This window comes from Pisolithus orientalis, assembly GCF_024613125.1.
Source record: "Pisolithus orientalis strain OTSU chromosome Unknown F5J12scaffold_75, whole genome shotgun sequence".
Classification (NCBI taxonomy): domain Eukaryota; kingdom Fungi; phylum Basidiomycota; class Agaricomycetes; order Boletales; family Pisolithaceae; genus Pisolithus; species Pisolithus orientalis.
In genome coordinates this window covers 10,529-25,096 of record NW_026260856.1, presented here as the reverse complement: position 1 = coordinate 25,096, position 14,568 = coordinate 10,529, and the positions used below count along the sequence as shown (strand labels likewise).

Genomic DNA, 14,568 nt, shown 5'->3' with positions numbered 1-14,568 from the left:
ATACTTAAAGTCCAGTTTTACCTTGCATGCAAGTTCGAGTGAATGCTCTAGAATCACCTTCGAACCATATGAAACGTCACACTTACATTGGAAATGGTGCCCTTCACTGCCTCAGCAAATATCTCAGAAACCCGACTGAGACGCAAAGTCGCTCTTGAACATATGGTAGGATAATTGACCTTTCAAAGAAAATCCAGATTCTCGACAGTTGATGGATCGGGTCGATGGAGTAGTGCCTCGCGTGTGGCAGTCAAGTAATCATGGAACCACTCATGACCTGATACATCCTTTGGGCAGCGGCAGATGATTTGTGGCATGTCTTCAATCTCGTCTCTAAGTTCTGGTTGAAAGTTGTCCTCAAATTCCGTTTGAAAGTCGATCTCATGCGCAGCAGTTGCACAGGCAGAGTGATACTCCAGAAGTAGGAGGTCGTCGCCTGCTGTGATGTCCTCAAGTTCAGCCACATAACCGCCTGGCCGGCCAAAATCCTTGATCTTCAACGTTTCCCGCGCAGCCTTTTCTGCAAGGTTCCTCCAACCATATTGACATGCGACGGCATAAAGAGAAACTGGGCTTGATTGCAAATATTTGCGAGTTATCAGGTCTGTGGCATGATGGACGGCTGGTTCTATCAAATCGTACTTGACGACAGTAGCAACGAGAGTCTTTATGTCGTCAATAGAGTCGAGTTCGGGGGTTGTCAGGATAGATGAGTCTGAGCAACATGTCCAACACGGTTCCTGTTTCTGAGAGGACTGATGGGTAACGAGTAAGGGTTCAATGGGCGTTCACCATGGACTGAGGCACCGAGAGTGAACATGTCCTTGAAGACAGGAGATGCGAGTGCAAGGTTGCCTTTGAAGACTCTAAAATGGACATTATCCGAGGACCGAAGGATCACTTCGGCGTTGGGATCGTCGAAGGGCCAGCTGGCTTCTGCACCCGGCACTGCAGAGGAAACATCGTACTCCATCTAGAGGTCGTCGAAATTTTACGAACTGCCTGGTAAACGGACCGCAACGCCTGCTCGTCACATACCGACTCGGAAGTTCTTCTCCTCGGTCGCAGCTTCACTTCTCAACCGTCCGAAGACCAGCCATCAAATTTCAAACCACATGCGCGTGTCAATTCCTTGGCAGAGATACTACCCATCTGACATATACCCATTGGGCTAGGGACGATGTCGCGTTTGGAGTTGGGGGCGATTCAGTGGTGTTTGGGCTTCTGCCGCCATTTCTTTGTCACGTTGGCACTCATCTCGTCGTCCCACATCCACTGCCCACATCATGCAACGACGTGGCCTCACCCAGGGTCCGATGACCTCCATTTTATAAAATCGGACTCTTTATTAGGGCATGACCCTATGGCAGACCTTACATGTGTGTGTTTGTTATTGGTCCTATCAACTGTGATTGATATCGTTACAATTAGCAAACCAATAGGTCAGGACCAGATGAGGTGGAAATCTCACCCCGATTCCACGGACATGAACAACGTAAGTCATAGCTGTCCAGCAACCTAGTTCCAGTTGGCCAAACTGCGATAGATCATGCGCCTTCCTTTCCTAGCTAGACATTTTGACGACTGTGAGATAGCTTCTTGTAAGATGTCTGCCATATTTCATCTCATACCTAACGTTGCGTGCGCCGAGATGCTCGCTGAAGACTTCGTCATAGACCCAGCTCGTTGGAGAAGTGCGTGACGGTCGGAAGCTTGCTCGTGGGTGCTATTAGGATGGGCGTCGTGCCACGTCTCGTGCACTCATCTGATTACCAGACATCACGCAACGTCGCTCGGAGACCGTATCCGCGTGTCTGTTGATCTATGCTGCCTGCGTCACGTCGCTTCTCACACTACTGTGACTCTACGCCAGCACACACACGGTCACGAGTGAACTGCAGTTGCATGCGTGATATACTGCTACCCGTTCTGACCCCCTCCTCCACTCATGGCAGGCAAGGGCCCTGTGGACTGACTGCTAAATCGAGTAACAGACTGCTTGCGGACGAAAAATTGTGCTGTGTACCCAAATAGCGATGTTAAGTATACCTAGGAACAAACGCCTAACCAGCCCTACGTGTTACCAGTACGTGCATATGTCGAACCGTCACATCACCTGGTCAACTCAAGATCCCACGGCAATACTACCCTCCTACCGACTTCCAAGTGCTGCAAGTAATACATCCGTATCCACCTGTGCAGCTATAGAGAACTCTCATCAGCACCACGTTCACACCGCACACAACCTACATCATTCTCTCCCTCAAAAAAGGGACAGACTATCTACTCACCCTTCAACACCATCCTCACAAACGTCCATGCCAACCCTGCATCTTCTCTTTCAAGTCTACGTCCACCAATGGCTGACTTGAAGTTCTGTTTCGTCACCATGGACTAGAAACATCGACGACTGCAAATTAGCCATGCTTCCGAGTTTCGTCGTCCTCATGGGCTTGTAAGGCAGAGTCCTTGCACTCGTCACGCCAGAAGCTGTATAAGGCGTTCGCCCCGGTTTTGACCATGCCATTGAGTTTCGCATGTATCCCCGCGGGTGACCAAACAGACACCGCCAGCATTTGCTCAAATGCATAGAGTGACTATCAAGCTAGCGATCACCAATTTCAGGTAAGGGAGTATGGGTTAGCGATGCAGATGGCCCGGCCAGATGCCACTGCCCGCACCATCTTTACAATTTCTACAACTCCAATACGCGAAGAATAGACTGGTTTCCACTGTGAGGTGTCGAGAAGGAGAAGAGACGCGAACATGATCTTCCTGTGTATCGTTGCATGGTTTATCCTCGAGTGCCTTTAGAGATGAACCGTAAGTGAACATTGAACACGCAGTTTCTGCCATAAAATTCCTGCCCTTGTTCTCACCTCCGGCAGTAATCTAGAGTGCAGTGCGCACAATACATTGAACCTCAGCGCCGAATCCGCAGTGTCCAAATTCTTTGCACTATAGCATGCCGTGATAACAATGCTGATTTTTAGGGATGAACCCCTGGCATGAATGTCCTTCCTTTTTGGGAAGTACCCCGCAACGGTCCATAAAGGCCAAGTTGACAACGCAACTTCGCGACACCAACATGGTCCAAGCGGGAAACGGACGGGAACAACAGCAGAAATAGTTATGACTGTACGTAAATCACATATTGGGTGCACGAGGCAGACGAGGGGCCTGGATTTTGCCCAACACCGTGGAACATAGCTCAATCATCAACGTCCCAAAAGCGTACATGAGCAGACTTGGGTGTCACGCTGGTGAGAGCACCGAGGACCCGACGAGAAGGGCACCGTTAATGAAGTAAAGGCTGGACTCAGTCTAACCTTGCAGTTCATTCGCAGAGCTCTGCAAACTTTGACGAAGGACTTGAATCCCGATAAGAGATCGTCTTCTCTGCTAAAACACTGGAAAATTATATTATATTGGTGCTAAGCTACATCGGTCAAGATGGAGAATGAACGAGTTCCGCTTTGGCTTGACGGTAGGGTTCACTTACCTAGTGTCATCAGGAACGGCAAGTCAATCGACCAGTTTTCGTGAGTTGTGTGGTGACAGGGTGCGAAAACCGTTCCGCCGGCGACAAGCAAAAACTCATGAGGCTAGAAGACCAGAGGAGAAATGACCTCGTCAGCCAATACTTGCGGTACCCAAGTAAGTCTGCGAGTGAGAGCAGATATTATTTGAATAGGACACCTGTGCGATGGTAGCATGCCAGGCGTGTGTGAAGTGCCGAGAGGGAGAAGAGATGCGAACATGATCGTCCCGTGTATCAATACGTGGTTTACCTCCGGGCGCCTCTAGAAATGAACGATAAGTAAATGTTGAGCATATAATTTCTGCAATAAAATCCCCGCCGTTGTTCTCACCTCTGGAAGCAATTTAAAGCGCATAGTACTTTGAACGTCATCGCCGAATCCCCGGTGCCCAACTTGTTTGCCCTGTAGCATGTCGTTATAACGATCCTTGTTATTTCGCCACTGTCGTGGCGTCGATGTCTAGCGATACGCCATTGCGAACGAGCTGGCAGGATGCCAGTTCTCTGGGAGGGAGGGCTGGTTTGAGGAGCAACGAGCCGTCCTCGGTTGTTTGCACCCCTGCGTGTCCACCGACCTGCGAGGAGAGCGGCGTTGTGGGTGGAAGGGTATGGGATCGATGACCCGGAATAACACGTGGCGACGGTAGTCTTGTCGTTGACATCGTTGGTGGAAATTTTTGAAATCGGACAACAAACCAAGAAGGCCTACACTAATTGTCATCGAATCGGTGCACGACCGAAGCAGCGCGCAAGCTCGTCGAAACGTGGAATTGTGTTGTGAAATGCACAAGCCAACCGTGAGGTAAAGCTGAATCCTTACTGCTGATTCAAAGTGAACTCGATCAATGACTGGGGTCTCCGTCCACGAGTTACAAAACCGGATGATCCGACTCTTCTGCAAGGTACTACTGCATAGCGAGAATATTCATAGACTTGGCGTCGACGTTCTGTTCAATGCGAGCATGAAGGAGTCGAATTCCTTATCATAAGCATTAGATATCGAGGATAGCGTCACTGTGTATGTATCTGGCCCGCGCGCCAGGCCTCCAGCAGTGCCACCTGCAACGTGTCCACAGCATGTCGGCGCTTTCAACACCTGAGTCTGGCTACTGTCTGATTTACGTCTCTCAACCTCGAATCCAGCCTACAAAGCTTACACAAAATACGGATTTCTCAATGACTCGCAAGCAACTGAAGAAACATCGTCTGTTTAGCTCCGAAAGGCCTAGCTCGACCGCACCTAACATTCCCTCGGTACACATTTTATGCCTTGCACGCGATGGTATTTATTGATCTCTGCCCCAGCAGTCGGAAGAAGCGTCTCGCCCCTCTGCCGACGCCCCCTCGGTTGCTGGATCGTCGGCAAATACACCTCGAAAACTGTTCTCCGGGATGAGACGTCTCTTCCATCGGTCGAACCAGACTCGATCAGAGCCTCTTACTACAGAGACAACCGACACCGGAATTGGCAGCCAGGTCAATGATGCACAACAGGCAATGGTTGAGATGAGGCCCATTCCCCAGGTATTGCAAACAGCTGTGGGTCTCGTTGGGCAGGCCGATACCGCGGTGACGAAGATTCAAAGTATCGAGACGATTCTCCGGCCTCTCAAATTGTTCAACTCCTTTGTTACCGCTCTATCGAATGTAGGCGCCTTACCCCTCCGTCGCCTGCACGCTCTGATGTAAGCGTACAGGTCCACCCTTATGTCCAGTTTGCGCTAGGGATTCTCACCGCTGCTTCTCAAGTATATCCCCCTTCTCTCTCATGGATCCCTCGCTTATACAGTTCTCATCAGTTGCTCATCAATCAAGCAAACCTGGACAACGAGGTGTTTGGCCTCCTCAATACCGTGAAGGATCTCTACGAATTTCTTATGGAAAAGGATACTATTGAGAATATGGATAGCATGAAAGAGACGTTACGGAGGATTTCACAGGAGATGAGTGCCGCAGCGCTGTTCGTCGTAAAATATTGTAAAAAGAAGAACATCTGTAGGTCCTATGGTCATGGTCCTCTGATCCGCTTCAGTGTGCTGATGTGATACATCGTCAGTGATAAGAATCGGGGACAGCCTTGTTTCTGACCCGCAGACCGTCGCCTGTGGCCACATCAAGAATCTCGGTGATCTGATGCAACAATATCGAGATCGCGCGATACGGGACATCCAAATCAAGATGTCCCACGTGCTTGAAGACCTGAACCTTGAAGGCATGGCTTACGCAGCTGGTGCGGGCCTGAATACGACCAAGAAATGCCTCGAAGGCACCAGGACAGAAATTTTGAAGGATATCATCAACTGGATTACCACATGTGACGTCAATGCCCCTCGTATCTTGTGGCTCCACGGGCAGCCCGGAAGAGGAAAGTCTGCCATTGCCCATACAATCGCATCGTGGATCAAGGATGTGAAAGCACCCGGCACTTGTTTCTGCTTCGCTCGCGACAGGCAGGCCGAACGACGGGAGGAAAAGATTCTGACTACTATCGCCCGTGATCTGGCGGATCGTGATCCGGCATTTCGACGGGCATTGTCGAATGTGGTGTCAAATGACCACTCTCTTAAGACCACATGCGATGTATTACAGCAGTGGAAACGATTCATCTTGGAGCCGCTGTCGGAGATTAATGGAGAGATAGTTGGGAATGTGGTCGTGGTAATCGATGCGTTGGATGAAAGTGGGCCGGAGACGTCGAGGAGGGAAATCTTGGGCCTCCTGAAATCATCAGAAGCTGCGCAGCTGCCAGCCAATTTCCGGATCCTTTTGACGTCCAGACCATTGCCGGACATCGAACGTGTCATGAGGGATGTTCAACACGTGAAGGCAACCTCATTGGACGACGTCCCTCGGGAGTTGGTGGAACGTGACATCCAGCTATATGTTTCCAAGGAACTTGACCGTTTTCCCAGCATTGGAGCAACGGAAGTCCAGAATGTCGTCAAAAAATCTGATGGTCTGTTCGAGTGGGCTCGTCTGGCTTGCGAGTTCATCAAGCCAGGTAACGCTGGAGAAACTTCGAAAGAACGCTACGACAATCTGATGGCTTTCGAGTCGAAAGAAGGAAGGACACTTCTGGACACGACTTACTTTGAAATCCTGAAGGGGGGCATACCTGAATCTGGGAGAGGCCTGGAACGATATCACTCCGTTATGCGACAAATCATGATGACGCTCGAACCTCTTCCTATGGCAGCCTTGAATTCGATGCGTGAAAAATTCCCAAAAAGCTGGAGCGCTATGACATTTTTCTCATCCTCGAGTTCATGTCTCCGGTGCTGGGTGGCATTGTGGACCGCGTCTCTGCTGTGCGGCCCCTTCATGCATCCTTTTATGACTTCCTGACGGATCATTCGCGGAGCGGTATCTACTTCATTGATGCCTCCAACATACAACATACAAGAGACCCAGCCTTCGCTTCATTGCAGATTCTTCATGATAACCTTCGATTCAACATCTGCGAATTAGAAAGCTCCTACCTTGCCAATTCTGAAGTTTCTGATCTGTCAAAGAGAATCAAGGAGAAGATTCCATACCATCTCTCCTACTCCTGTCGATTCTGGGCTCAGCATCTGTGGAGGACAGGATTTGACTTGGAACTTGCAGGGTTGGTGAAGGCTATTGTTGGAAGTGAAAAGATTCTGTTCTGGCTGGAGGTATTAAGTCTTCTGGGGATAGTTGGGAAGGGTGTAGATGCTCTTGGTACTGTTGCAACATGGCTACAGGTGAGTACCCTATGTATGGTATTTGATGACATCTGACCCAGCAATAAAGGGTCAAGATGGCTTGAAGGATATATTGGCATTGGTAAAAGATGGAATCAAGTTAATTCGGAATTTTGGCAGTGTGATAGTGCACAGCACTCCACACCTGTATGCTTCTGCATTGCCATTTATTCCTTCCAATGCATTGCTATCAATGATGCTCTTGCCAAAATTCCCAAGCCTGGCTGGAGTTACTGTAAGAGGGTTGAATGGGTGGCCAGTGGAACAACAGCTGCTACATGGCCATACTTCTAGAGTTGAATCAGTTGCATTCTCCCCTGATGGCAAGAGGATTGTCTCAGGCTCAGGGGACAAGACTGTGAGGGTCTGGGATGTTGAGGGAGGTGTGCAGATTGGTAGCCCTCTTGAGGGTCATACTTCTGGAGTCTTCTCAGTTGCATTCTCCCCTGATGGCAAGAGGATTGTCTCAGGCTCTTGGGACAACACTGTGAGGGTCTGGGATGTTGAGGGAGGTGTGCAGATTGGCAACCCTCTTGAGGGTCATACAGATGGAGTCTTTTTGGTTGTATTCTCCCCTGATGGGAAGAGGATTGTCTCAGGCTCAGGGGACAAGACTGTGAGGGTCTGGGATGTTGAGGGAGGTGTGCAGATTGGCAGCCCTCTTGAGGGTCATACTTCTAGAGTCTTTTCAGTTGCATTCTCCCCTGATGGCAAGAGGATTGTCTCAGGCTCAGGGGACAAGACTGTGAGGGTCTGGGATGTTGAGGGAGGTGTGCAGATTGGCAACCCTCTTGAGGGTCATACTTCTAGAGTCTTTTCAGTTGCATTCTCCCCTGATGGCAAGAGGATTGTCTCAGGCTCAGGGGACAAGACTGTGAGGGTCTGGGATGTTGAGGGAGGTGTGCAGATTGGCAGCTCTCTTGAGGGTCATACAGATGGAGTCTTTTCAGTTGCATTCTCCCCTGATGGGAAGAGGATTGTCTCAGGCTCTGAGGATGAGACTGTGAGGGTCTGGGATGTTGAGGGAGGTGTGCAGATTGGTAGCCCTCTTGAGGGTCATACTTCTGGAGTCTTTTCAGTTGCATTCTCCCCTGATGGCAAGAGGATTGTCTCAGGCTCAGGGGACAAGACTGTGAGGGTCTGGGATGTTGAGGGAGGTGTGCAGATTGGCAGCCCTCTTGAGGGTCATACTTCTGCAGTCTTTTCAGTTGCATTCTCCCCTGATGGGAAGAGGATTGTCTCAGGCTCAAGGGACAAGACTGTGAGGGTCTGGGATGTTGAGGGAGGTGTGCAGATTGGCAGCCCTCTTGAGGGTCATACAGATGGAGTTGAATCAGTTACATTCTCCCCTGATGGGAAGAGGATTGTCTCAGGCTCTTGGGACAACACTGTGAGGGTCTGGGATGTTGAGGAAGGTGTGCAGATTGGTAGCCCTCTTGAGGGTCATACAGATGGAGTCTTTTCAGTTGCATTCTCCCCTGATGGGAAGAGGATTCTCTCAGGCTCAAGGGACAAGACTGTGAGGGTCTGGGATGTTGAGGGAGGTGTGCAGATTGGCAGCCCTCTTGAGGGTCATACTTCTAGAGTCTTTTCAGTTGCATTCTCCCCTGATGGCAAGAGGATTGTCTCAGGCTCAGGGGACAAGACTGTGAGGGTCTGGGATGTTGAGGGAGGTGTGCAGATTGGCAGCCCTCTTGAAGGTCATACTTCTGCAGTCTTTTCAGTTGCATGCTCCCCTGATGGGAAGAGGATTCTCTCAGGTTCTTGGGACAAGACTGTGAGGGTCTGGGATGTTGAGGGAGGTGTGCAGATTGGCAACCCTCTTGAGGGTCATACAGATGGAGTCTTTTCAGTTGCATTCTCCCCTGATGGGAAGAGGATTGTCTCAGGCTCAAGGGACAAGACTGTGAGGGTCTGGGATGTTGAGGGAGGTGTGCAGATTGGTAGCCCTCTTGAGGGTCATACTTCTGGAGTCTTTTCAGTTGCATTCTCCCCTGATGGCAAGAGGATTGTCTCAGGCTCTTGGGACAACACTGTGAGGCTCTGGGAGAATGAGCAGTTGGCACTGATTGTATCCCACCCCTCCAGCATGCTTCATCCATCCCCCCCTGCAGATGGTATGTACCTCCATGGAGACCTGTGACCTATCCTTATTTCACTTAATAAAAATGCAGATGCAAAGAGATATCCCATTTGCTTTTCATTTGACCCCTCACATGCACTGCATAATAGCAATCCACTTGTTGATGGGTTTGTGCAACAGCAGGCTATGCTGGGCCAAGCAGTCAAGTTACATGATGATGGCTGGATCAGAGGCCCAAAGGGACAACTACTACTTTGGATCCCCCCAAAACTTAGGAGTCCATTTTACTCAATGTGGACCATACAAGTCATTCCTAGAGGCTGTTGCACAGAGTTGGACTTGAGTCAGATGGCCCATGGCAAGGAGTGGTACAAATGTTTCCATTCCCATGAGCAAATGATGTCTTAAATTGTATTTTTATGTTGGGTATACCTGCTGCTGTACTGCCACATATTAGTTCATCCCCTGTGCTTTTCCAATGATCATTTTACTTGCTAATTGTACTGATGTCCTCTGATATCACATACCACATGTTATCATGCCCCACTTTCAATCACAATTCATGATGTACTACTTGGTAAGAAGTACATGTTACAGCAAAGCACAGTATAATAATTCACCAAGGGGATCCCTTAACTAGTAACCATGCCCCCAGCCAATATCACTGTGGCAGTTTCAATGTTATCACATACTCTAAAGAGTATTCCAAAGTGAAAATAGCATATTTTCTTATGAATCAAATTACAAGACTCTTGTATATCTTGATTTCAAGCAAACATATAATATTTATCCAAAGTCTATATTGTGAGAAATGCTTCCTAAACAGCTGGTAACAACAGTAAAAGTTGAAACTTGGAAATCACTTTGTATGGATGCATAATTCAATACTATGCAATCCATTCTGAGATTATCAAAGCATAAGATTATCTGCATCATCAAAAGGTGTTACCAAAGTAAATAACTAAATATCAGTTCTGAGATGCTCAGAAGACATCAGGCAAAGAGCAGGCCAATGATTGGCTGGTGACTGCCCAGTGATCTCCATATTAGGCATTCTTTTTGTATCTCCAATGCAATTAAGCATATCTAGGTGACAGTATGATTGACTAATCTCTAGTAATGGTACTGGAAGGAAGCACACAACCCAGGCAGCATGTAATATAATGATGGGGAGTGCACCCCCTTTGTTGTTATAGTTGTAGGCAAATTGACCATTCTAAGGGGCACACCTCATTTGGTCACTTTCATGTCTGGAGGCATATCAACATGGCTCACAAAGGTGACATCTATGTACAGATCCTACATCTGTCTATACAATGTGACTATATGAAAGAACTGAAGGAATGTCAGTAAATTGATCACGATTAGGCTGAATGGCCTATCTTGCAGCATCAACAAGTCATGCTGCAATGACCAGGCAAACATCATATAACAGGAGCTGAGTCCCATTCTCTAATACCACCCCTTTTGGGGCTTTTTTACTGTGACATTTACTGATGTGGTGAATTTCACCCTTGAGTGCACCCTGCAGTATTAGGCAGTGCTGACCAGTACTTGTTGGGTTGGTGGGAGAGTGTGATGTTCAATGATGGTGCTTGCAGTGCTTGAGGTCATGGTGGCCAATACATGCCCAGGAGGTGCCATGCCATGCTTCTCTGAAAAGAAATGATCTGAAATGGTGGTGCAAACCACTTGCTTGCCCAGGGTCCCATGATTGTAGGCAAGCCTGACTCTCAAGCAGACATGCCACTTGCTGAAGTTACAGAAGTCATTGTCAAAGAGCCAGGACATGCATCCTAAACAACAAAGTTAAGAAAATGTGTAGCAAGGGGGGGAGAGAATCAATGTACCATAGTCAATGCTCTGTTGCTCCTGCTCACTGCAACATTGTGCATTGACATCATTGGGGGTGGTGACCCAGGGGTTGCTTGGACCTGGATCTGCTGAGGGAGTTTAACTTGGTGGCAGAGGTGGAGTGATGCTGCAAGGTTGAGATTCAGGTATGAAACTTCCCTGTCACATATGATTGAATGCCACCAATCACAAGGAACCTAGCAGTGTCCCATCAAGCAACATGCCAAATCTAAAAAGGAAATATCAGTGCATGACCCCTAGCAATGAAGTGACTTACCTGGAGATGACTGCAGTATTTTTGAATGTCATTGTGCCGGAATGGATTGCAACTGTGCATGAAGTTTGGCCTACTGATCGCAGCATCCCACTGTATCCCTTATTCAGACCTGAGATGATCCATACTTCACATCCAATATGATGTTCTGCATCATGAAGGGAGTAGTCCCTTAATTTAGCACAGAAGTTGATAGGGATGTTCGCACTATGATGCCATTAGAGAGATGGGATGACAGGCAAAGTAGAACCATGTACCCATGGACTGTCTTCAGACTCCAGTGTAAGGGTTGCAGTGATCAAGTCAATGCTGCAAACGACCCCTTCAACATCTACAGCAGGACCACATATGACTTGTATTAGGTCGCCTTTAGATATGTCCCACCCCTTCTTCTTCGAGAACTGCAGAATTGGTCAAGCTGTCACTTGGATGTCATCCAAGCTGACAATGATCACCTCATTGTCAGCCCCATCACCATTGCTGTCCTCACCAGGAACCTCTGGTACTTGAGCCTTGGACTTGCCCTTGTCCCCCTTGGCATCTTTGTCATTGAACACCTTTTTGATGTGCTGTGTGACCAATATTTGTCTGAGGCTGTAGGAGAAGTATTGCACTCAGCCTGTGAGGCCCCTGTAGTGTCTGGTGAGGATCCATACTGCATCCCCTGGCTCTATGAAGTGCTCTTCAACTGGGGGATGGCATTCGCAGTTGATCATGGGGATCTCAGTTGGGATAGCTCAGCAGCACTCTGTGCAATGCCAGGAAGATTGTAGAGATGTCCATCTATGAGCAAGTGTCAGCAAAGGATTTTACTCTGAATACCCTGACTTTCCTGTTGTCTGTCATTGCCACACAATAGAGCCATCTCCTTGATCATGTCAACACTAAGTACCATGCCCTCAAAGCCATGATGAGGGCTGGCAATGACATCTACTGAATTGCCACTGTGAAACTTGCATTTGAAGTTGTAGATTGAAATCTCCAGAGATGCAGGCAATTCCAGGGTAGGATTATCCAAACAAACAATCACTGATTCACCTTGGATGTCCATTGTGATGTAGGCTACCTTGTTGACAAACTCCCCAGCCTGAATCTTGCCACAGTCCCCTACCTGCCACCTTTGAGCAGAGAAATAAGTTAAGGTATGTGTGACCAAAGTGGGATCCACACCCAACACAATGAACCATGCAATTTGCTCAGGAGTAGGCAGGTTCACTGGCTCAACATTACACCTTCGAAAATATCCATGAAGAAGGCTGCAGTGGTACTGAGACTGGAGGCAGTGGGTGATAGTATGCCCCTCTGGACTCAGGGTAAGGGTTACTTCCAGGCCATGTTTGTAGGCCAGGTCCACATCAAAAAGCTCCCAGCAGACCACAGAGTTCTCACCACTGGAGATGTAGGGCAAATTCCAAGGAACAATGAGAATGTACACTGAGTTGCCTTCAATGTGCTGTACATAGGCAATTTCATTTTTGAGGCTGCCTGTTAACAAGTGAACCCAAGAGTGAACAGGTATGTCACAGGGCTGCACAAAGGATTCCATTTCTTCCATTGGTACTGGCATGATCTGTGGGACAAGATTGGTGTGTGAAGGGGGGAGCCTGAGTCAGACATCATGCATGCTGGGAGCTTCCACATATATGTGGTGAGGGATTGAATGGAAGGTCTTGCATTCCAGGCCCTCCAGCTTGAAGTGCTGGAGGATGAATCCTGCAGAACAAGCTAATGGAGACCAGGTAAGTTCCCAAGTGAAGGAGTGAAGAGGAGACATGACATACCAGAGGGCAGCATGACCTTGAATACTCTTGGCTGAGTCTGATTCATATTCACCTCCATATGATCTTTGACTGCTGATGCACCATTGCCCTTGACCCTTCTGCACTCCCCTTGCCACCATAGTGGTGGAAAAGGCTTTTGAGCTGTTGAGTTAGATTCATGTGCCCTGATGGAGCTATCATGGTCACCCTTGGATGGCAGTCCACTTCATTGTCTAGTTCATCTTCCTTGTCTTCCTCTTTGTCCTCTTCATCCTCCTGTGCAGAAATATCCAGATATTGAGAAGCAGATGTGCTCATTCTTGGATGCTTCGCTGGGTGTAGGGAGTGGTGGGATCTGCATGAGCTTCTGCCTGATTGAGTGGTTAGCAAGGGATCCAAAACCTAAGGTGAACATAGGTTTACAAGTCTGCAATGAAGGAGCTTGGGGGGAGAGGATGACATGGGAGATGTTGCCTGTGAGATACAGAATGAATTGGTTTACAAAATTGCTTTGAGAAGTTTACTTATGGGAGGAAGAAGCCTCAGCAGGGGGGGGATCATGTACACCTGGTGGATGTCAGTAAATCATGAGGATTTAAAGATCTACTTACTAGAGGGCTTGATGACACCATGCTCAGCCATGGCTGCCCTAATGACCTCAACAGTGGTACCCTCCCAAGAGGCTTCAAATACTTGGTCAAAGATGGACTTCCACTTGTCAAACTGGTATCTGTTGCCAAACTTCTCCATCTCTGTCAAGAATATGCTGAAGGAAAGGCTATCATCAGTTGCCCAACACAAAACCAACTGCCATGTGGCAGCATCTTCCAACAAGGGAACTACTGGGGCTACCTTAGCTTGTTTGAGCTCCCATGCAGCCTTGATGGCATTTATCCCCATGCCCCCCAGATTCAATATGATGATCTTGATCAGGTCTAACCATTCCTCCAATTTGAAGGCAATGCCAGCAACAGCAAGCTCAATTTTGATGTTGAATAGGAGGGTGGTGTCAGTGAATTCTTTGTGTGTGAACCTCTCAAGAAAGGCAAATGCCTTGTCATTGGGGAGAGTGGTAGTGGTTTTGACCTTTGGTTCCATTGATAGCAGGGTTGTCATAGAGCTGGAGGTAACTAGTGAGCAGTAGATAGAGTGGAGGGGGAAGTACTAATGAAGCAATATAAGGCCACAATTTCAGCTATTTGAGGGGACAGGTGCTAAGCTTGGCAACCAGAACTGCTATTGTCCTGGACAAGAGGACAAAAAATGGTATCTTTTGATGTGGACAATAAGAATGATCTAGGGGTATGTAGTCAGATCGACAACTGAGTATG

The 14,568-nt window shown here is 48.3% G+C and overlaps 3 protein-coding genes across 3 annotated transcripts; 1 reads left to right on the top strand and 2 right to left on the bottom strand.

Moving 5' to 3' along the window:
* Positions 1-360: 360 nt before the first annotated feature.
* F5J12DRAFT_865839 (uncharacterized protein) lies at positions 361-1,253 on the bottom strand. Its single transcript, XM_051747036.1, has one exon. It carries the CDS (start codon positions 971-973, stop codon positions 701-703), a length of 273 nt encoding a protein of 90 aa, XP_051594759.1. The 5' UTR covers positions 974-1,253; the 3' UTR covers positions 361-700.
* Positions 1,105-1,902, top strand: F5J12DRAFT_865837 (uncharacterized protein). Its single transcript, XM_051747035.1, has 3 exons — positions 1,105-1,406; positions 1,472-1,568; positions 1,632-1,902. Exons 1-2 carry the CDS (start codon positions 1,181-1,183, stop codon positions 1,504-1,506), a joined length of 261 nt encoding a protein of 86 aa, XP_051594758.1. The 5' UTR covers positions 1,105-1,180; the 3' UTR covers positions 1,507-1,568; positions 1,632-1,902.
* Positions 1,903-10,882: 8,980 nt separating this feature from the next.
* Positions 10,883-14,353, bottom strand: F5J12DRAFT_786916 (uncharacterized protein; the record flags this gene model as incomplete). The annotated part of the gene is made up of 11 exons (XM_051743552.1): positions 10,883-11,145; positions 11,200-11,289; positions 11,401-11,432; positions 11,481-11,625; positions 11,728-11,878; positions 11,924-12,046; positions 12,134-12,165; positions 12,291-12,962; positions 13,259-13,295; positions 13,340-13,608; positions 13,849-14,353. The coding sequence occupies 11 exons, from the start codon at positions 14,351-14,353 to the stop codon at positions 10,883-10,885; spliced, it is 2,319 nt and encodes a 772-aa protein (XP_051594757.1).
* Positions 14,354-14,568: the final 215 nt, after the last annotated feature.

Coding starts and splice junctions, on each gene's coding strand:
- F5J12DRAFT_865839 (XM_051747036.1), bottom strand. CDS start 973: ATGGAGTACGATGTTTCCTCTGCAGTGCCGGGTGCAGAAGCCAGCTGG.
- F5J12DRAFT_865837 (XM_051747035.1), top strand. CDS start 1,181: ATGTCGCGTTTGGAGTTGGGGGCGATTCAGTGGTGTTTGGGCTTCTGC. Junction 1,407..1,471: donor TTTGTTATTGGTCCTATCAA/CTGTGATTGATA, acceptor TGGAAATCTCAC/CCCGATTCCACGGACATGAA.